At 53.4% G+C, this 22,472-nt stretch overlaps 7 protein-coding genes across 7 annotated transcripts; 6 read left to right on the forward strand and 1 right to left on the reverse strand.

The window, feature by feature from the left end:
• Positions 1-1,362: 1,362 nt before the first annotated feature.
• CTAM01_16002 (uncharacterized protein) lies at positions 1,363-1,680 on the reverse strand (the record flags this gene model as incomplete). The annotated part of the gene is made up of 1 exon (XM_060531995.1): positions 1,363-1,680. A coding segment is annotated over one exon (318 nt), but the record flags the coding sequence as incomplete, so codon positions are not given.
• Positions 1,681-4,712: 3,032 nt separating this feature from the next.
• CTAM01_16003 (uncharacterized protein) lies at positions 4,713-5,085 on the forward strand (the record flags this gene model as incomplete). Its single annotated transcript, XM_060531996.1, has 2 exons — positions 4,713-4,759; positions 4,908-5,085. 2 exons carry the CDS (start codon positions 4,713-4,715, stop codon positions 5,083-5,085), a joined length of 225 nt encoding a protein of 74 aa, XP_060373431.1.
• A 153-nt stretch (positions 5,086-5,238) lies between these two features.
• On the forward strand, positions 5,239-5,526 carry CTAM01_16004 (uncharacterized protein; the record flags this gene model as incomplete). Its single annotated transcript, XM_060531997.1, has 1 exon — positions 5,239-5,526. One exon carries the CDS (start codon positions 5,239-5,241, stop codon positions 5,524-5,526), a length of 288 nt encoding a protein of 95 aa, XP_060373432.1.
• Positions 5,527-7,095: 1,569 nt separating this feature from the next.
• Positions 7,096-7,341, forward strand: CTAM01_16005 (uncharacterized protein; the record flags this gene model as incomplete). Its single annotated transcript, XM_060531998.1, has 1 exon — positions 7,096-7,341. The coding sequence occupies one exon, from the start codon at positions 7,096-7,098 to the stop codon at positions 7,339-7,341; it is 246 nt and encodes an 81-aa protein (XP_060373433.1).
• A 1,880-nt stretch (positions 7,342-9,221) lies between these two features.
• Positions 9,222-12,946, forward strand: CTAM01_16006 (RasGEF domain-containing protein; the record flags this gene model as incomplete). The annotated part of the gene is made up of 2 exons (XM_060531999.1): positions 9,222-9,758; positions 9,821-12,946. 2 exons carry the CDS (start codon positions 9,222-9,224, stop codon positions 12,944-12,946), a joined length of 3,663 nt encoding a protein of 1,220 aa, XP_060373434.1.
• Positions 12,947-14,932: 1,986 nt separating this feature from the next.
• Positions 14,933-16,619, forward strand: CTAM01_16007 (cytochrome P450; the record flags this gene model as incomplete). The annotated part of the gene is made up of 2 exons (XM_060532000.1): positions 14,933-16,045; positions 16,104-16,619. The coding sequence occupies 2 exons, from the start codon at positions 14,933-14,935 to the stop codon at positions 16,617-16,619; spliced, it is 1,629 nt and encodes a 542-aa protein (XP_060373435.1).
• A 1,627-nt stretch (positions 16,620-18,246) lies between these two features.
• On the forward strand, positions 18,247-19,562 carry CTAM01_16008 (uncharacterized protein; the record flags this gene model as incomplete). Its single annotated transcript, XM_060532001.1, has 3 exons — positions 18,247-18,308; positions 18,471-18,741; positions 18,804-19,562. The coding sequence occupies 3 exons, from the start codon at positions 18,247-18,249 to the stop codon at positions 19,560-19,562; spliced, it is 1,092 nt and encodes a 363-aa protein (XP_060373436.1).
• Positions 19,563-22,472: the final 2,910 nt, after the last annotated feature.

Consider the following 22,472-nt stretch of genomic DNA (forward strand, 5'->3'; position numbering starts at 1 on the left):
GCCATTTGGGTCCATCAAGAGGAAGTCTCGTTAGAGAGTGGCAGCTCGAGCGCACTGCATCACTTCCAACTAGATTCTCATGTGATGAGACTGCTTGAAGGCGAACTCAAACAATCGACCTTATGCAACCACTCTAGCCTTCGGACACTGGCGAAAATTGGAAAGCTCGCGGCCAACGATGAGTCGAACCTGCTCGATGCCTCACGAAGCGAACTTGCGTAGCGGACTCCCCAGCGCCCCATAGAGCGGATACATGCCTGAAAATGCAAAGCAATGAGTCGTGACCGTTTATTGAGACTCCTTCATTCCCCAGATTGCCTTTAGAATGCGTAATGAGACAACAACCTCTCATCAGAGCTCTTCAAAGAGCGGCACAGCTGTAAACCAATCGAAAACAAGCAGGTTGAGTGCTGCACTGACCAGGGGGCCTGGGCTCTGAGAGTTTGATCTGGCCCAAGCCCAGGCCTGGGAACCCCTGGATGTGCATAGGTGCTGCAGACTGCGAGCCGGAATCCTCCTCCCCTTGCGTTAGCCTGACCATGGTGGGTAGTTTGACGAGAAGCAGTCAAAAGGCGTGGGTCGTCGGTATTACTATCGGTCTGGATAGAAATGAAAAAAGGAAGCTCGTTTGTTGGAGTGTGATGAATCTACTACGTAGTCAATGTCATTCAAGTACCCATTTCCATACCATCAGCACAAGCACTTCATGCTCACCTCACGCTCTTGGAAGAATGGACATGCCACGCGTTCTCATGTATGGAGAAGCTAGAGATAATTAGACCCTACTCAACATGCAAAGATAAACTCTTCCCTCTACGCCACAGAGTCTTGAGTGATAATTCTGCAAAGAGCCTGGAAACCCGTTATTTGACGTGGCTCTTCAAGAAAGCTGGCGTTTACAACTCAACAGGCCAACACTGATGAGATTTCTTCGGTTGTAAGTGGGCGGGTCAAGTTGCGGGTCATTCAGGTCGGCCAAGGGCAGAAATTTGCTGCCGGTCAAGGATGAGCAAATGAGGGCATGATATCTTTGTAACCGTACCCGGTTACAGTTGGAAGATCCGGCGCGCCGGTCAAGATGGTTGAAGCTCCCTGGTCACCGCTGCACCTTTGGAAATGAGGGACCCTTGAAGATGCCCGGTGAATTCCGGTCAAAGACATCCGTCCATGGGCTCTTCACCTCGTGGTCAAGATTATTCTACCGCGAAGAGCCTGGGCTTATTCCTCTATGCTGTTATAAACCCTCTATACGTCTAAATCGACCGAGGCGTCGAGATGCTTGCATTCGCCTATTGAGAAGACCTGTTGATACGGGATCAGTCGATCAAGCAAGAAGTGGCACCAAGGTTGGCAATAGCTTGTCTAGCGTCTAGCGTTGACGGGGGAGAGTTCGCGAGAGTTCGATGCAGTGCTCCAAGCCGGGGCGGGATCAAGGCCTGGCACCGGCATCTCTGCACGATGCCTTCCGTCTTGGTGGGTGGACCGCACGTGCCTATAGCGAGGCTTGCAGACAGGGGCCATGTTCAGTTCGAGTTTGCTATCTTCCCAAAAGGTGTATACCCCGGCAGCGAGACCCGCAGCGAGGTGACGAGAACTGAATTGAGGAGCAGTATTGGCACATCCGGCCGCCGCCCAGGCTGTACGAAGTTGTGATCTGTAAAGGGTTTGGAGCTGCAGGTGCTATACGGGAAAAGGTGCAGTAGCGGTATCACCGGACTACAATGAGCACGCTAGGAAGTCGATGCCGGAGGTTGCTGGCAGCCTCGCTTGCCTTGGTGAAGGACTCGGCCGGGAAAGGTGCTCGAAGCTCCCGACTTCTAGTGTGTCCTACTGCGTGCCTGGCTTGCGTCTGGTGTCTGAAAATGGTCAAGCAATGACCCAAGCTTACAGGGCCAAGAGGAGGCCAAGGACGGGGATCCGGATGGCAGTGATGGGCAACGGGGGGAAGGGGTCAAAGGCTGGAAGCTGGAACCAACTGGATGATACTCCGTAAACCGTTGTCCAACGGGTCGGCCAGCAAGATTGACGAGATACCCTGTCTGGGCTCTGGAGTATGAGGTCCTGGATTCATTCTCTTTCCCCTTGTGCGGCAGCCGGGTCTCGCCTCTTGTCCGTTGCAACTTCAGACGACCAGGGCTTCGGATGGTAGCCGCTCCGCCAGTTCAGGCACCCGGTGACGTCGGGTGAAATACGGGGCGAAGGATCGCAGTATTAGCTTGTTGGTGACAAGCTGTACTCCACAGCTTGAAAATTGAATTGGGGATATGTGACGGGCGGGATGGGGTTGGAAGTGAGGGTTGCCAAGCCACAGCCTACAAGAAGCCGGTGAAGACTAACGAGTGACGACGGGATATCCGATCTTGGCGAAGAAGAACCCCTGAGGGCGATGATTCTACCTCTGGGCATAATACGAGATATTGCTGCGTTCACCATATAGATGTGGATGTAGTAGTTCGTCGTAGGTCACCCAGAGTTGTACAGAGGTTGGACTTCAAGTTCGTGAAGGATGGAATCGGGTGCATTTTGGGTGTGGAAGACTTGAAAAGCATGAATTACATAATCAATAATTTGCTCAGCGCCTGCTACAGCGGCACTCCCACTGAACAACTGCATTTCAGCGGCTGTACTACGTAAGCACACGTCAGGGCAGAGCGGAAGGTATGCACCTCGAAAAAAAAACAGTACCAGGCATGCAGGGGCTTCAAGGAAGGTGCGAATATCATCCACTACCTAATTACCTGCCGGTTTGGAATAAGGCAGGAACATCGTCCATGCCGGGCGCAATTGCCTCAGGCTTTTTCTTTTGATTCCCAAAAGAACGTCCGTGAGGCACGTAACCACCAACATCATCAAATCGTCAACCTTTGATTCTTCCTCCTTCGCCTCAAAGTCTCACATCTCGTAAACTCACTACCACGGAAATCCCACAGCCACAGCCATTTGCGGCCATTGACTCTTCATTTGCTTTCTTCCACCTCTTCGAGAGAATCCGATGCTCGCCTGACGATTGCCTCCAGCTATTGGAAAGACCGCAGGATTTATGCCCGACCACGCGCCGCATCGTGCAGCATGTCGGAGATGAGGCGCGCAACGGTGGGCGGCTCGGGATGAAGTGACATATCATAGAATAAGCAAAGAAGGCTTCGGCCACCACTTCGAATACGACATCAACACCTAAATAAGCAATCCGTCAAGCCAATCTTTGCCACCGCGACAGTGGCATTGTGGCAGACATACAAATTTGCCGTACCATTGCCCAGCGTCGAATGGAAGATTGGGCCGTGAAGCGTCGCCCTGAACCAGACTTGCACCCTGGCGCATGTAACATCACAGCCGAACATTACCAGCCAGTCCTTCTTCTGCAAAGGCGCCAAAGAAACAACACGGGAACACCATGACCTGGCAAAAATTGCAGATATACGCATATCCCGCTTCTATTCATGTCGCTCATCACACATATCACCGACCTCGCATTGCGCCGTGCATGCTGCCGGGTACATACTTCCACCATTATCAGCCGCATACCTATGCCTCTGCAGAAACCCCCCGCCATTTGATCCTGATCGGTACCCGATACCGGCGGAGAGGCTTATTTTCCTGTAAGGCCTCTACGATGATTTCACGTCCTTCCCTGAGCGAAGAGCACGCACTCGCTTCACCGGCTTCCGCAAGCCAAATTTGCCCGGCGGCTCAGCATGGTCCAGGTGATGTGATACTCAAAGACATCTGGCCAGGACTGTCTCTGGCTCCTCTGTCCTGATGAGCACAGGACAGCCTCATAGCCGGAATGAGCCACTTGCACTAGAGCCGAGAAACAGTCTTAGATGAGGCCACATCTATGGCTGGCGGCTTGTGGGCAGCCCACGCCAGCGACTCAGCAGCATCTGCGTTTGATTGTTGATCCATGGTCATCAAATTCTCTTTGCGGTTGAGAACGCGCTTCAAACAATAGCCGTTCGGGCGGAAGCAATTTAGACTGGCATCCTTTGGTCGCAACGGAAAATGTACACACAATTCCGGCATTGTCCAGTTCTAGACAGCGAAGAAGATTTACCAGCCGAGGGAAGCTTACAGCCACGGAAGCATACAGTCTCGAAGCCGGCAGCGCAACGAAGAAGTGGTCGCCAGAACAAGCTGACAATGATACCCCGAGAGACACAAATCGCAGCTAGAGCTGCCCTGCGCTCTTAGCTTTACGCAAGCTCGCCCTGTGGTACGGCTGATGAGGGACCAAGACCAAGTGTCAACGAAGACATCAATCAATGTACGAGAAGCAATGTAGAGTCGGGAGAAAGCAAAATATGGCCGTAGCCGTGCGCCACCAACAACAAGAAATCCTCACATATTTGCATGATTTGACTCGCAGAAATATGCGCCCAGTTATTACGGTTCGGTTGCTGGGCCAAGACAAGCAACCAAAAGTCCACCAACCTAGCCATGTTAAGCGGGCGTCTATAGCATGCCGGCGCGACCTGTCGTGTCTCCGCTGGCTATCTTTTGGGCGAGTCGGTTGTTACTAATAATTAGCATTGAAGACAGCTGGCTGCAAAGAGCGACGGAACAGACAGAACCTCTAATTCAGTGGGCTTTCCCCGATGTGAATGGAGCATCGCGGCCGAAAAGGGCCCCCGGGCCCAAATATTGACTGGATAGATGGGAACGCTGTAGCACATCCACACTCTTTTAATGCTCCGCATCCCTTTACGAGCATCATGGCACAATCCCCAGCTTCACAAAAAGAAGAGAATGCGAGGTTCCGGTAGGTCGCGGCCTACAGGGCACATCACATGGATTGCCGTACTTCTCGTCTGCTCGCCGGCCGGTGATGAGCAGTGTCCAAAATAGCCGGAACATGTCTGGTGTCTGTACAAAATCGTTGAACGACGGTTGATCAACCACACTCATAGCGGTTGTTCCATGGGTAGGTTGACATCCACGCTCGGCAACAAGCCGGATTCCAGACGGCCGAAGCCCGGGATCCAGCGCAAGACCGGTGGTGTGGCACAATTCAAAATGTGCCTCGACTCGGGGGCAGACGGTAGACCGGCGAATCGTCTCTCGGTGACGCGACCCATCTCTAGATAGGACAAACAGTGGCTGGTGCTATTGGCAGTGTTTACTGGGCCTACGACCCTACGCAAGAGGCGAGACGGAAAGGCATGACAAGGGGGTCCAATGCCAGCGAGCACGATCGAGCCTCATGTGGGAGCCGCTCATCAGATCACCCGTCAACCAGACATGGCAGAGATTATTAGCCCAGCACTTGTGGTCGAAAGCTTTTCACAAGGGCATACTATCACCAACGATGTTGCTCCCGAAACCATGAGCATCCACTGCCATGAGCTAGCCCGCAAACAGACTGGAGACTGGAAGCGTTGGACCCAGCAAGCTGGGGGAGGGCATGATGACGAAGTGCAGGGCACAAGGGCCGAGACCGCGACTCACGAGACTCGAGACCAAGATATTCGAAAAGAGAAGAGGGCACTGCGGTCCTTGTCCCCGGCAGAGAGGAGCTCTGTCGGTTGACTCGTCTCGTCTGCATCGTAGGCTGCGCAACACACGTCAACTTCCTTGCCAACTTTGCCCTGAGCTGAGTCGATGTGTCGTTCGTCGTATTCTCCCTGGCAAGCGGAACCTGCCCTGCAGGCAGCAAACAGCAAGGGAAACGAGTAGGAGAAGGAGGCAACGCCACAAGCTCTGTTCGGGGCTGCAGTTCAGGTTTTGGCGTCCCAAACAAGCGCCCGTGAGTCTGACGAAATGATCGGAATCAGGACGATGGAATAATGGCAGCCTTCAGCACTGATACAGCAGTGAAAAAATTTCTCCAGACGGTCGACGGCTTGCCCCTGGTCATTCACTTTTATTTTACCATCACGCTTCTTCGTCGACAACTCGGCGTCACACTTCCTCTCAGATGAGGGAAGAGGGAAAGGAAATGGATGCAAGCCAGGAATGGCTTCCTCCCTAGCCCTAGACTAAGGCCCGGGAGAGACCCCGTCGTTCACTAAGAAGCCCCCCCTGTCGATGGACCTAGCTCCCAGGCCACCCGGTCCAGGTACACACATGTTGGTGCAATTGGTTTTTGTCAATTACTACGTAGGCCAGTTGGTCCACAGAGCACGCCCAAGGGCGTGTCGTGTGTATGTGTGAGGGTCTCAATACCGGGGGAGGGGGACGGAGGGAGCTGGGCGGGAAGAAAAAGAAAAGAAGATGAGGAGGGAAAACGTCGAACAAGGGCAAGGGGCAAGCCGTTAGGTTGGGAGGGACCGCTGGGACCAGGCCACTGCGAGCAAGGGGTTTGCTCTCACGCAAACCCAGGCCACTGACGCAGCAAGTGTACGAATCACACTTTCTAGCTGACGAAGCAACCAGCAAAGTACTGGGCTCACCTTACTCCGCCTCCGGAATACATGTGGGCAAGCAACGCAACACGGAAAGAGGTGGAGTTGGGAAGTGGAAGATAGCATCGGATTGGAGCGTCGACGTAAATTTGGAAGCAATCGTGGATTACAACGGAAGGACGAAGTCAATAGGGGGAAAGACTTGGGGATGGATGTGGTTTCCTCCCATTCAGAATCATGGTGGTGTCCGCTGCTGCCCGCCGCCGAGTCTCCTTTGCGCCTCGCACTTTGGTGGCGCAGTCCGTGAGAAAGAGTCAAGAGTCAAGAGAGAGGGAGAGAGACAGACCTGAGCTTTGGAAGGAAGTTGCTGTCTATGCCCAAGAAGGAGAAACAAATGCGACCTAAGATGCGGCAGGAGATGCCGTGGTTCGTGGTTCCGAACTTGCGATACTTGTCGACAACAGCAATTTGCCGCGGCCTTTCGAGAAGCAATGCAAGAGCGTTGCTGGCATTTACCTGCTCATGGGCTGGTATGTCTTCCGAATAATTCCATGGCTCGGCTTGATGAACAACGTATCGAGATTGCCTTCTCCCGGCGGCACCTGTCGTCTGATGCTGTAAACCAGCAATCCGAGCGCATCGCCATAGCCCAAGACTTCACCACGGCGCCTCCCTCCCCTCGCGCTCCGCCTTGCCAAATTGTGGCCTCGAGTATCTGACCTCGTCTGGCTCTCGTCGCGTCAAATCTGTTGCAATGGTCTGGCTATTCACCCATGGCCGGCGGCAGGCAATCAAAGACAGCCGCGCGCACGGCACCTCCAGTCGGCCGCTGGCCATTTCCCCTCATTATATCATGGCATCAGTGCGCTCGACTTTGGCGCCTCCCTCCAAACCTCACGGGTCACAGCACCGTCCGAGGGCTGTCCAAGATGCAGAGAGCTCGTTGAAGATGCAACATTCGCCGGCCCTGCGCAGTTTTCACCAAGGAACATTGCACTAGGTAGTCTCAACACTCTTACTCTTCGTTTTGTGTCTTCATATTGCCATTAGAGAACCTGTCGATGTCGTTCTGCCTGTCCTTTTGGAGTGTTGGACCGACCCAGCTAGCTATTGTCTACACTCTACAGCTCACTTCGCCGCGTTGCTGCATTGCCGACTCCTAGGGTGTCTTTGGCTCCGATCATACGGTGCAAAACTGGGCGAGGGCCGAGTCTAGGAGCTACTGTACCTTGGTCAAGGGGTGGATGGGATACGGGACGGAACCTGCGTCTTGCATCCTGCGTCCGCGGCGCCTCGGCCGGCATCTTGTCTGTCTTGCCTGTCGGCTTGTCACACGGTACACCCCCAAGGACGACTCAGCGTCACATTCGCTCGAGCTTCACTGCATATGCACATGCATAAGGTACGAGCAGAACATCACAACTATTGCATTCCTCGCGCCTTCTCTCATTCTTCTGCGCATTCTCTCTTTCCCCCGTCCTCCTCCCCCTGGCGCTGGCACTTCACCAGCTTCCTGCATACATGCTCCGTCCACACACCTGAGCGAACCGGGTGGTCCAAGGGAAGGCCAATACGGCGGTGACATGCCTCTGCTCATGCCGTCCCTCTTCACTATGAACGGAGCAGCTCTCCTCTTTCGTACTCCGTAACGCCGTTGCCTATGTATCCGATCCAATTCATGCCACTCACTGCTTTCCTCGCCTGTTGCTCATCCATCCCATCCGCACCACGAACGCGCGAAACGGGTAGCTAGGGCTTTCGAGCTCTTTCTTTGTTCCTCCTAAGGGTCGCGTGTTGCCGTCCCTCGGGAGACAAAAGACGCCAGACTGACGCACGATAGACCAAGCTTGCCTCCGTCGCAAGCCCAGCCAGTCCTCGAGCAGCGCACTACTCTCTTAGTCTTGCGGGCGGCCCCAACTGATCTTCAACGTCGACAAACTGGCCAAAAGAAAAATCAGAAAAAAATAAAACCAAGAGAACCCCGTTCGTCGAGCAAAGGCAAAAAGGTACGTACGCCACGCTATCCGTACCGGGCAGGGGAACAATGTGGTGTGGCACGGTACATTCATCCACACATTTGCCCATCCCTCCATCTTTCATCCACACACCCTCCAAAGTTCCCGGACGCTTGGCCTGGCTGGTCACCCCCCTCCAGAAGTCCACCCTCCACTCTTCCCTACTACGTGATCGTCCGCTCGCTTTGGGCACTCACATGGGAGGGCCTCTTCTTGGGCTCCCGAAACCTTGAGTCAAGCCCTGGTCCTGGTATGCAACTATCCACCATTAGCACGGGCAAGGATCCCTCCAACACGTCTGTCCCAGGGCTATGACATTCCTGCTATGCCTATTCCCCTCCCACATCAATGCCCGTCATCTCCTCCCTACATTCCATAACTTCTACGTCTTCCCATCAAAACCACCTTGCACACAGGCCAAGCGGGCTGTTCCTCTGTTCACTTCTTCCGCCGTCAACTGACTGTCAACATCAGCTTGACAGCTCGATTTCGAAACCTGACCGCAACAACAATAACAACATCAACCCACTCGAAGTAGGGACTTGCGACTCGCGACTGCTCTTCAGGGAAGGACACACACACACAACGCCAGAGGCGCATATCTCTTGGATCGAATCGACTGGACCTTTGCGTGGACGAAGCACCGGCACCCATTGACCTATCCGATACCCGCACGAGGCCACAGCAAAGGCGCAGCAGGACGATACCGTACTCGAGGGATAGGTTGGACCTGACTTTACGACTGCATTATCGGACCTGGACCCGACTGAGGAGGCGGCCTCGAAACCCAACGACTATTAACCGCGCGCACATCGCTTACACGACTGTTGCCCATGCTTTTCTACGAGATCTACCAGCAGCAGCCATGGTAATGCTGAGCGACCATTCCATGCGTGCCAGCCTCCAAGTGGCCCCTCTCAAGCTTCACAAATCTAGATCCTGCGATGCTCTGTCCTCGAAACAAGACCACTACAGTTCCAAGTCGTACACAGCATCACACATGACGCCGCCCGCAACACCCAATGGCTCGCAGGAAGACCTGGCGGCCGACCAGCTGCCACCGCCGGTCTTTCACAACTTCCTGCGAGCCTTTTATCCTTTCCATCCAAGCTATGCCATGACCGACTCGAGCGTTACTCTTCCATTGAACGAGGGAGATGTTATTTTGGTGCACTCAATTCACACCAATGGATGGGCTGATGGAACCCTGCTGGTATCAGGCGCAAGGGGATGGCTTCCAACCAACTACTGCGAGGCATATGACCCGGAAGAGATGAGAAACCTTTTGAAAGCATTGCTCAACTTCTGGGACCTTTTGCGAAGCACATCAGTAAACGACAGCGAGATTTTCGGCAATCAAGAATTCATGAAGGGTATCATCGCGGGAGTACGCTATCTGTTGGTAAGCTTCTGACTCTGTGCCACGTCCCCTCCTGTTGCTGTTTTACTCACATTATCAAAAAGGAACGCACGCACTGCTTGACGAGGGAGTCGGCCATCATAACCCGCAACGAAAGTCTGCGGCGCGCACGCAAGACCTTACTTTCCGAGTTGTCGGCCTTGGTAAAGACGGCAAAGCGTTTGCAAGAGGCCCAAAAGGGCATCGCCCAGCCGACAGAAGATGTCAATGATATCATTGACGAAATGATCCTGAAGGCATTCAAGATCGTGACCAAGGGTGTGAGATTTTTCGACATCCTTGAGGATGATCGTAGGCAACGCGCCCCCGCAGTGACTGTCATGGCTACCGTCATTGAAGAATCCTACATCCCACCGACGCCACCTGCAGATCAAATCAAGTTCGATGCAACTCATAATGCAGCTTCCCGAGGACCGACGAACGGAACACCCACCAGGGGTACGCACTCACAAACAGGCGATGCGGCACAAACGTCGAACGCACCGAATAGCAGGCGGCTTTCGACCCTCCAGTCCCCCGCTAGTCCCAACTCGCACCGCATGTCTCAAAATGTCAAACGGCTGTCATCCAGCATCTCACATCGCGTCTCATTGGCTGGCCCTTCGCCCCTGTCAAGACCGCATCACCTTGTCTCGGAACGCCTCAACAAGAGCCACGATACTTTCTTGTCCCACCTGGGCTCCTTCATCGGCCGTCTGCACTTGCAGTCCCAGTCTCGGCCGGAGTTGGCCTTCGCCATCAAACTTTCGGCGACGTCTGGTGGGGAGTTGCTGGCCGTTGTGGACATCGTGTGTGGTCAGAGCACCAGCTCTGATATGCTGGTTAGAGCGAGGGATATGATGTTTGAGCGCATCCGGGAGTTGGTAACAGCGGCAGGCCAGATCATCCGTCACGCGGTGTTCCAGGATGCCGATGTTATCATGCCACAGGACAACAGTTTGTTGTTGATGGCAGCAACAGGCTGCGTGAAGGCTGCTGGCGAGTGTGTAGCCAAGACCAAGTGGGCGATTGAGCGTGTTGGCGACTTCGAATGCGAATTTGAGGCCGGCGAGCTGGGCATCGATCTCAGCGTTCTCGACGTTGCCCTTGAGCCGCAATACCGGAGGCCATCAATCGCACCGTCCGTTGCAGAAACAACAACCACCGAGGCGACCAGTGTCGCGGGGTCGACTAGAAGTTCTGACTCTATGCACTCCGTTGTGCCGCCAACGCCCCACCACCAGCAACGACCGAGCCTCGTCGCCAACGACAAGCCACTGCCTCAACTACCACCCGTCGATGGTAGTGAACCTCTCGGTCACCGACGTCGGCCTTCCTCTCAGAACTCTTCTGCACCTAATTCCCGACCGTCTTCACTTAACAATGAACACATTGCGAACATGGTGTCTTCCGTATCATCGATGCGGCCGACTCTGCCACCTCTCCCCAAACTGTCCACATCCCTGCTCCCGGGAGATGAATACAGCCCCATCGAAAACCAGGATGGCGACTACAACAGTTCCTCCCGTGTTGACAGTATGGCTGCCTCGAGCGCGGGCAGCAGCAGCACTTATCTCAGCCGAGACTCCGAGGCTAGCTTGGTCTCTCAAACATCTACACGCGCGACCACGCCCGATCACTCTTTGGCGCCAAAGCTTAAGCCTTCCATGTCAGAGCTTAGCAACGCTGGAAGTGTAAACGCCATCAACGAAGAAGTCGACGATGTCGAGTCTAAGATGCTCGAGAAGACTTACGCTCATGAGCTGATTTTCAACAAGGAGGGCCAAGTCACGGGCGGTTCCCTCCCAGCCCTTGTTGAGCGTCTTACAACTCACGAATCTACTCCCGACGCTACCTTTGTGTCAACTTTCTACCTCACATTCCGTTTGTTCAGTAGCCCGCTCAAGCTGGCCGAGACTCTCATCGATCGATTCCACTACGTAGCTGAGGCACCCCACATGGCCGGCCCAGTCAGGCTCCGTGTATACAACGCCTTCAAGGGTTGGCTCGAATCGCACTGGCGCGACGAGACTGACCGCGAAGCCCTTAGCCTCATTGAGCCCTTTGCGGAGTACGAACTTGGTGCAGTGTTGCCCTCCGCTGGCCGGCGACTTCTGGAACTTGCTCAGCGCGTTGCCAAGGACATTGCCCTTGTCCCGCGCCTTGTGTCTTCCATGGGCAAGACGAACACTTCGATTGCGCAGTACATCCCGGCCGACACGCCGCATCCACCCTTGGCCCTGACCAAAAGCCAAATTCACCAGCTGTTTGCTTGGAAGAACGGCGGCAGCAACCCCACTGTCCTGGACTTTGAGCCTCTCGAGATCGCTCGCCAGCTCACCATTAGACAGATGAACATCTTCTGCTCCATCATGCCCGAAGAACTTCTTGCTTCTCAATGGATGAAGAAGGGCGGCGTCGATGCACCCAACGTCAAGGCTATGTCAGCCCTGTCTACTGACCTGTCTAATCTCGTCGCAGAGACAATCTTGCAGCACTCGGAAGTCAAGAAGCGTGCAGCCGTCATCAAGCAGTGGATCAAGGTTGCTCATCAATGCCTGGAACTCCACAACTACGATGGTTTGATGGCCATCATCTGTAGTCTGAACAGCAGTACAATCAGCCGTCTGCGCAAGACCTGGGACATTGTTTCCGTCAAGCGCCGCGAGATGCTTCGCACGCTGCAGGCCATTGTCGAGCCCGCACAGAACAACAAAGTTCTCCGGACCCGCCTCCACGACCACGTCCCTCCTTGCTTGCCATTCCTCGGCATGTTCTTGACGGATTTGACGTTTGTTGACATCGGCAACCCTGCGACCAAGCAAATTCCTACTCTCGGTGGGGATGGTTGCGAGGAGAATGGCGGTGGTCTCACCGTCGTCAACTTCGACAAGCACACCCGCACTGCCAAGATTATCGGAGAGCTCCAACGATTTCAGATACCTTATCGGTTGACTGAGATCCCTGAGATGCAGGATTGGATGGCGGCGCAGATTGTGCGTGTTCGTGAGAGCGACCAAGGCAATGTTCAAGTCAGCTACTACCGCAAGAGTCTACTCCTGGAGCCTCGGGAGATGGCTGTGCGAACTCCTATTGAGCCCCAGACCAGCAACACTAGCACCCAGGGCCGCGGCGACCTATTTGGCTGGATGAGCCGAGACCGAGGTGCCCCGACGCCCACACCGATGTGAGGCTACAAACGAAGCATCCCACATTGCGACAACATTTGATCGAACGGACAACATCATTTCCACATTTCCGGCGACATACTTTACCCCTTATTCTGCTTCACTTTTGATACCCAATTTTTCTAACCTCTTATTGAGGTACTATGTCATGAAAAGTCTCATCCTTGGGATGGCACTACCCACGGCGTTAATCTGCTTTCTTGCCCTGCACTTCTTGTCTGGGCTTGGGGCCACACCCGCCGGACCCGAAAACGCGCGGCGCTGGAATCGACTTATCACATTTTTTCTGCATGCTGGGAAATATCTCATTCTCCCTTGTTCGACAGCGACCAGAAGTGGGTTGTTTGTGGATATCGGAGTCATCTACACTCCTTGTTGGATTCAACCTTCACTCGCTCAAGAGTTGGTTGGAGGAAGGATGTCTTGTTCCATTGTGTATCCTATCTTTGGTGGTTTTGGATAGTGGCTGCTCTTTAGATGGATGGACCGACCGGAGTTGATGGTATACCAGGCCAGGTCTTCGTGCCTTTGTTGGACACCGCCGTCGCTGCGGATGATGTGGCAGGCTTTTCCTCGGCGTCTAAAAGACCAAAAAGTGTACACTGTATATGTAGGCTAATCTGCACGCTGCCTCTGAGGATGGAGCAGGGACCGACAGATATCATGAATAGGATACGCATCCTGATGACGAATGAAAGTTCAGAACCAACACCGTATCTGAAGCATCGTGAAATCCAGTGTCTGATGAGTTATGTGATCTTTCCTGTTCAGCTGCGTGAGGCAACCTCCAAGTGGGCTCTTCTAGAGTCCCCAACCCCACATCGTGTGATGACCGCCAACGTGAGCAGAGGGTCCACTCCACCGGATGCCAACCGAATGTAGACCTCCACTGCAGCAAAATCTTCATCAACCCATCCGATATGGTGTAGTGGCCAACATGATGCCCTCTCATCTCCAGTGAGAGGTTAGGCATAGCCCCGAGTTCGATTCTCGGTTTCGGAAATGACTAACATCAGGTCTTAGCTGATCTTTTTTTGGTTTCCGTGATTCTTGTGGGTGGGGTTGATCGTTGACTCGTTTGCCATTCTTCCGGTCTGGCAATATCTCGCCGAGGGAGAGCGGCAAATCCTGACGGCATGTAACGTGGCGAGGCGGTAGCTATAGCTTTCCTGTTAAGTAAGCCCCGTTGGTATGTCTGGGCAACGGCAATTACTGTCAATACGTCCATTGTCTATCAGATTAGGCAAAGATCTCTTGAACGAACGAGGTTACGAAATCCTCTGAACTGATTGGCTGACACCCACGTACGAGAACGTCGTTGGAAGTGTGTTTTTTGGTATGATTCCAGCTCTGCTTACGCCGCGGATGCCTGTCCTCGCATGCCAGCGTCGTATATCGCGTCGCTGACTGCATGTCGCTCGAGCCAAAATCATTTTCGGCCCGCAATCGCTTGCAGGTATTTGATCTGATCATGGCAGCCGACTCCGCGTCGAGAGGGGATGTTGGATGGTTACACGTAGCCAAATGTTCTCATCCTACGTACGGCATGCTATAATGTTGGACCAACTGAACTGTGCCCCAACGGCGGATCGACCGTTGAAACACAATGTACATTCAATGAGCCTGCTTCTTGCTGTAACGTCGGACGGTCATCATAACGGTCATCTTATGTGGGGAACATCGGTCTTGTCCAGTCGGGTATGGGGAAGAGTGCCGATGTCACGATATGATGCGAGTGAGATATCGTGAGCCGCGCAAGTAGGTGCTTGGCGAAGGTTACACGGGCTTCGATGGCGATCATGTCGATTAGGTTGCCGAGAGGGATGAATAAGCATAAAAGGAGGGTTGACGAGGGGTAGTTTGCTTTCCGAGGGACAATGTGTGAGGACTTCTCAACTCTCTGCCCTTGACCATATTGTATGATCGCGTGATCGCATCCCTCTCTCCTTGACGACTCGCTCTTCCACAACAAGAGACATCGCCACCACCATGAGCCTCATATCCTTCTTCGGCACCCCGGCCGTCTTGATTCTCCCCGCCGTAGTCCTCCTCTACTTCCTCACCCAATGGGTCCTCCAAACACGAAGACCACCCAACTTCCCCCCCGGCCCGCCTCCCATCCCAATCCTCGGCAACGCCCTCCAACTCCCGCCCAAAAAGGCCTTCTTCAAGTTCCAAGAATGGAGCAAGACCTACGGCGACATCTTCGGCATCAAAACCGGCACCGAAAACTACGTCGTTCTCTCTAGCGCAGAACACATCAGAGAACTGTACGAGAAGCGAGGCGCGATATACTCGGACAGACCGCAGCCGTACATCACGAGCACGCTCATCAACCCAGGCACGATCCTGTTTATGAATAATGATCATCATATCAAGAAGCTGCGCACGGCGCTGCGGAACCACTTGTTTGGTCCCAGTGAGCTGAAGCGTGTGGTTCAGGTACAGGAAGCGCATGCTGCTTTGCTGATGAAGATGATTCTGGACGATCCGGGGCAGTTTCATATGCACTTGAGACATTGGGCTCTTGCTACGCCGCTTTCTGTGATGAGCGGGCAGCGCGTCGCGGAGGGCGATGAAGTCGCTTCGACGAAGACGTATTTCGCCACGCAGGACATGTGGTTGCGGTTCCTCACGCCCGCGCAAGCGCCGCCGGTGGACTTGTTCCCCGTGATGAAGTACCTTCCCGCGTTCCTCGCCGGGTGGAAGCGGGAGGCGGCAACGTTGAAGAAGGGGATGTTTGGAACGATGTACCACATGCTCGAAGGGGCTAAAGCGCAGGCTGCGGAGATTGCGAGCGGGAGGAGGGGGAAGGAGACGGAGTCGGTTATGGCGAGGATGGTTCGGGAGGGGGAGGCGAGTAAGGTCGCGGGGAAGGGGCCGACGTATGGGAGTCATGAGCTTGCTGTTTTGGGGGCGGGGACGTTGGATGCTGCCGTTGATACTGTTATTGCTACTACTAGTACTGTTGTGCTTATTATGGGTGCATATCCGGAGATGCAGAGGCGGCTTCAGGAGGAGGTTGATGAGGTTTGGCCTGGGGAGACGCCTGGGTTTGAGGATCTCGGGAGGGCGAAGTATCTCAGGGCTTGTTTTAATGAGGTGAGTCTTCCCTGTTCTGCTGGCCGGAGTTGAGAGCTAACGAGGATCGATCACGCAGGCCATGCGCTGGCGCACCGCTGCGCCTTCGGGTGTCCCCCGCGTCCTCGCAAACGAAGACACCTACCTCGGCTACACATTTCCTAAAGGCACGAGGTTCCTGACAAACACATACGGGATCCACAAGGACGAAGCGTGGTACGACCGGCCGGACGAGTTCCTACCGGAGCGATACATGGACAACCCGTGGGGCGTGCGGCCGGAGCTGGCGGCGGCGGCGGAGCGGGAGAAGAGGCACCCGACGTATAATTTCGGGGCGGGGCGGCGGATGTGTCCCGGGCTGGACTATGCCGAGAACCAGATTTTGGTGACGATTGCGAAGCTGGCGTGGGAGTTTGATGTTGTCCCTGCGCGTGGGAAGAGGCTAGATACGAGTATCGAGACTGGGTTCCATTCTGATCTTGTTATGGGGCCTGAGAGGTTTGAGGTTGAGTTTGTGCCGAGAGGGGAGAGGCGGAAGGCGATTTTGGAGGATGCGATGAGGGCGGAGAAGGTTGTTGAGGCTTGGATTACTTAGATGCGAGAGAAGTGTATATGTGTGTTGTCGTGGGATGGGATTTGGTGGCACATCTTATAACGTTGAGGATCTCTTGATGATGTTTGTCATGGTCTCACAGTTTCAATATGTTCGAAGCTTGATGATGAATAAGACGTTTTTCGATCATCTATGACATGGAAAAGCTGCTCATCAGCGGTCAGGAACCAGGAGTCTAGTCATTGAAACTCTGTATCGGACTTGCTCATTCAGACAAATGATAAAAGACCCACCTGTGAATCCGAAATGAACTACGGCATACTCAGTGACAGTAGCGACAAGATTGTATTGAGCTTCTCGCAAGGCGTATGCAGTCAATATCACCAGATATATCGCTGGATTTACGAGAGTGAGTAGACAGGCATGAGCTCAGTGATCAGATGGCTGAACGTTAGGAAGCATACATCATCTGAACAAAAAGCATGCTGAGTCATTTTAAGGCTCATGTGAGATAAGGGTTGATGAGAGGTGGTCTCTTTACTCACGGGAGATCTAAGTGATGAAATTATTATCGCCAGCCGAGTCTCACCAAAAGGATGACGACTAGACTTGTGAACGATGGGCCCGAGCTTGTACAGATGTGATGCTTTCGCTCCATCTCATAATGGTCGATCATGCATTGCCGTATATCCGGGTCCTGGACTGTTTGGCTCACAGCAATGGAACGATTTGAGCGAGGGGGCAGTCCTATGACATCCCTTCGTCTCGTTCATATGAGCGCAAGACTTGTCGTACTGAGTACGCGTATTGAGTTCCACACTGAGAAACGGGTGCCTGCCAAGAGATGGGTAAAACCCGATCGGGAGGCGGCAAAGGCAGTATTCAACGGTCCTTCATTAACAATCAAATCGCATCGAGAGGTTGAAAGAAGCCTTGTCGGACCGGCCCGTTGACTGTGCATGAGGTCAATTAGTGCTGGACAGACGGAACCCGCGGCTTGCTGCTGTTACTTGTTGCATCCCATCACAGCTGTGCTCCGGCCTCAATTGTGCCTTGCTGTGGTTGCAAAAAAAAATAAAAACAAGGCCTGCGCCGCTTTGGCCGCGTGGATTTGGCCCCCGGAGAGAGCAACTCGATGCCGCATCGTGAATTTGATTGGTCAAGGTGAGGCGCGGTGCAGCTGGAAATTAGATTAAAAAATTGTTAATGCGCCTCCACGTGTCGGTCAGCCCGAACCCGCGGCCATCGAGGCCCATCGGATCGAGGCAGTGGATTGTGGTCGTATGGCAAGTTTCGCAATCGGTAATCGTGTTTATTCTGCCTTGGTTTTATTTTTCTTGTTGTTTTCTGATGGTCGAATTCCGTACTTGCCGTGTATTCCGTCCTCCCGTCCAAAGGCCTCCCATTCGTAAGACGCCCAGCCTTTGCTCCCCCAATTATTTCCCCTTTCCCCTTCCAAGATCTGACGCCCCCATCCAACCAACAAACAAACAACACCAACTTACCTGTCTGTCACTGTTCGCCGTTCCTTGTTGCGCCAGAGCTAGCAAAGAACCCCCAATTGGCCGCTTATCGGCGCTCACTTAATCCTTCCTGCCTCCCCCCGCAACCCGACTTCACACACACATTTGACCCCATTAAACCCGCGCCGCGCCGTTGGGATATCGCAATGTCACAACCGGGATCCGACGAGGAAGGGAAGAGAAAGCGGGACAAAGTGGGAGAGTTCCTGTATGCGCGTCATCTTTTCCCAGTTTCTGCACTTTACGCAACTTGCGACCCCTCCCCCATTCCAGCCCTACGAGGCTCTCACCCCTCATTCTCAACCATCGCTTGACTACACCGCCATGCTCACCGTCAATGATTGAGGGAATTGCGCTGACTCAATGACAGAAAGAAGAATTACAACAAAGGTGAACTCGCCTTGAAGCATGCCGTCGGCTTGGGCCAGACCCCCAATGTCGTCCCAGTCACACAGCCCGTCATCAATGGCCCCTCACGCGTCGTCGAGGTCGGTTGGCATCCCGTCGGAGGCCTCGCCGGCAAGTGGTTCGCCGAAGAAACGGGTCTGGGGAAGATGATTACAGAAAAGATCAACAAGTATCCCGATCCCACTCAGCACTGGGCTGTCCTGGTCGGCGACTACGCCCACCAGCTGTGGATGGTGAGTCCTCTCATCTCACTCACTCATCGCTCCCCTTTCATGACCTAACCCACCCCATCTAGGATGAGAGCTTTCACGTCATCTACACCAATGAGCGATATAAGCGCGAAGAATGGCGCACCTTCACCGTCGGCGAGACAACTTTCAACGACGACGCCATCCGTCGCGCAGGCGAATACGTCATTCAGAGTATCAGGTCACGGCAGCCCGCCTACAACCTCATCACCAACAACTGCCAAACCTACGTCCTGGAGCTCCTCGACGCCGTCAAAGTCGACGGCCACAAGGATTTTGGCACCACGCTCGCCGTGTACGAGAGACTCTTCAGCTCCGGCAAGGTCATCGACCTCTTCTCAGACGAGCAGAAGCAGGAGCAGCAGAACCAGCTACCGATGCTCGAGGCCCCACCACAAAGCTACGCTCTGCCGCCGTCACCTGCATCACCGCCCCCTGGCGGACCGCCAATGTCGTATACGTTCCCGCCACCACCCGGACAGAACCCGTATCCGCCGCAGTATCAGTACGGACTGCCTCCGCTACCGCCGCCTCCGGGTCCACCGCCCCCCGGTCCGCCGCCCCCCGGTCCGCCGCCTCCGGGTCATCCGGGCCCTCCACCACCGCCGCCACCACCACGTCCACCAGCGGGCCCACCGCCGGGTCCTCACCCTGGAACTGTCTCGCATGCTCAACAGGTCATGAACGACAACACGACGCAGCTCAATACCCAAGAAGAGGCCAGCAAGTCGAGGGGTCTCAAGAAGGAGAAAGACAAGGACAAGGAGCCGAAGAAGAGTTTCTTCTCTCGGTTTACCCGGAAATGAGCAGAGCCGGTGGAGCGTTGTGTCTATTTTCCGATTTTTCCTTTCGTGTTCTCCAAATCATACCCTTTACGGCCTTTTCTTAATGAAGTCCGGAAGACCCGGAAACGATACACATAGAAGCATTAGGGGGAGCGGCGTTTTGAGGTCAGGCGTAGGCTCGAAGAAAGTATTAGTCATAACTTTACATGATGTTCTCTCGTTGTTAGTCGGGAATTTGTTGGGCATCGTCAACCTTTGGCTCCGCGGCACCTCTCCCCTGGACTCGGCCCTCCTTGGCTGGTCCAACTGGTCTGGATCATCACATACGACCACACCCACTGGAGAACTCGGGATCCCGTCCGCTCTCCCATAGATAAGCCAGTGAGGGCCAGACTAGTAGTTGGGTCGGTGACGACCAGCGAATCCCTGGTGCTGTATGTCTTTTGACGTTTTGCATGCTTGATTGAGTTTTTGATGTTCGCCGAGAACGTGAGTTGCATTTGGATGTGTACCTGGCGAGTATGATGAGTTAGACCACTACTTCCTTTTGGCTGTAGTAGATCTAGAAAATCACCATCGAGCACTGGAGAATGTGATCCCACCCGATATATCACGAATAGTGTATGCTTCGAGGATCTGGTCACCAGATATTATCTTGACCACACGCTTCTACGTGGAAAACGAGTCTCAATTTCCGGGTCTCGGACTTCATTCAGCCTGATGGCACAGTCGAGCTTCTCCTTATGGCGGGTCTGAAGTACTCAAGGCGCAAAGCGTTGCTCTCAATGGCTTCATCCGGCAGGGCGTTCTGCTATCGCTATTTCTACTACAGTATTGCGAATTTCAGAGCAAGCTCTTCTGAGCACGCATTATCCGCGTTCTTCGCATTGAAGCCGTAGGAGTCTGAGTTTGTGACGGAGGTGTTCAACTTGACCACAGTCGCAGATCGGAAGGTTTACAAGACCATATTCGAATGTCTCATGAAGTAACTTATGTTCTGTATAATACACACAAATTCGATCATCTTCAATCAGACTTTGACCACTGACTATACACTATATTTGACTTCGGTGTTGTTGAAATTCCTGTGCTCATGTCATGCCGGGGTAGCCAAGCCCTCTATAGGAATATGATGACGAAGCCAATCCTGACAAGGTAGGGCACTTGTGACCAGGGTTAAGCCCCATTTCTCAAGTTCTTTAAGGAACGGAGCTTCTCCCATGCCGTAAGATCAATATATTCAAAGCCGAGTCAGATGAGGAGGGAGTGCTTCAGAAGCCTCCTTTCACCACCACATCAATCCCTAGTCCCCTCCATGGTCCCAATACTACAGGAGGCCTCTTAGAAGATGATAAACAGTTTGTAATCTGTACATACGCACTAACATATTTCTTAAAGGTTGTAATTTCGGTGAAGTTTCCAGGAAGAACTGCGCCTCAGAGAGGGGATATGCGGAAATGTTGCCATGCCTGACCAAGATAAGACACCGAAAGCCCGACGGTTGCTGAATACCTTCTCTTTATCTCGGTAAGCCGAATGCTTCGAAAGACTACCAGGAGCAGCTTACAAGATTGTGATGGCGTGATGGAGGCGTTAGGATCAAGGCCAAAGGTCACATTGTGCTCATGCAGATGTAGGCTCGTGACCACGCCTCTGCCACAAGCAAATCGCATAGCGTAGATACAACAGACTCATATTCGCAGGCTTCACCAATGCCACATGTTTCTCCTATTCTGTGAGCACTGAGGGGAGGCATCAGCAGGAATCCGGGGATGCATGCCCTCGCCGAAACTCGATGATGAGCGAACGGTGGGAAAGCAGCACACAATCTGTGCGAATTTGCACACCACTATTGTCTGTTCACTAACGTAATGGCATCTTTGAAATTAGTAATCATGGTTGATTACCAATTGGGAGCTGAGAAAGATAGGTTCGAATTGACCCGATGGGGGGTTAGTCGTTGCGAGCCTCCCACAGAATCTTATCATCAATACTTGATCTGTTCCCAGGGTGTGGCTCATTCCCATCTCGTTCTTCAACTCCAATACTTCACGACCGTTGATAACTATCTTCGTGTTGATACGGCAGATATTAATCTCGCACACATTCATCTTTTCGATGCCTAAAATGGACTCAGAGACACACTCAGCAGAAAGTGTGCTGGGCCAGAGTCTACCCCTACATCAGCTCAGCTCCTTAGTCCTAGACGTCTGATTCAAAATTGTCCAGGAGAAGGCTTGGGTACTGACTAGAGCTTCAGGAAGGCCCGATCACGCTTCGGCTGAGAGTCCATTTTGTCTGCGGGTGATATGGAAGAAGACCGACTTAGAGAGATAGACTGGAATGAAAACGTGACAGGCGAATATATCATCGAGAGAAGGCTTGCCAAAAGTCAAATTTACAACACTTGTATTTTCCGTTGATGTGAATAATATCGGTTGGGATAATTCAGAAAGTGGAAGCATTCCAAGTTCCTACTTGTCGCCAAGCCATAGCAACGATGACAGCACGCTTCACTCCATGCTAAAGTCTGGATTAGCTACGTTACATGAACTGGGGTACGCTATTCATTGGAGGCTCGCAGGAAGCGGTTGGGGTAGTGCTCGGTAGGACGGGTCAGGCCTTACTCAGAACATCAATCGACCTTATGTGACGACCAATTCCATTTGGCTAGGCCAAAGTCTTGAAGGACATACTTAAGACTCCGATTCTGCTCTTGATGCTTGCCCGTACGGTTGTCTGGAAAAGAGTATATGCGAGAATACTTTCGGTGATTTGCGTTCGAAAGTGCAAGACGACGAGTTCGACAGTGTTGGATGAGCTTCGAACCCGCCTTGAAGTGATCATGGCTCTAGTTCAAAATGATGGGGCACGAACACGATCTACTTCTGAGGCTAAGGTTTCTCTCGGACATGGAAATTCGTGTACATC

This window comes from Colletotrichum tamarilloi (assembly GCF_030869305.1).
Source record: "Colletotrichum tamarilloi strain Tom-12 chromosome Unknown Scaffold_190.1, whole genome shotgun sequence".
NCBI lineage: Eukaryota > Fungi > Ascomycota > Sordariomycetes > Glomerellales > Glomerellaceae > Colletotrichum > Colletotrichum tamarilloi.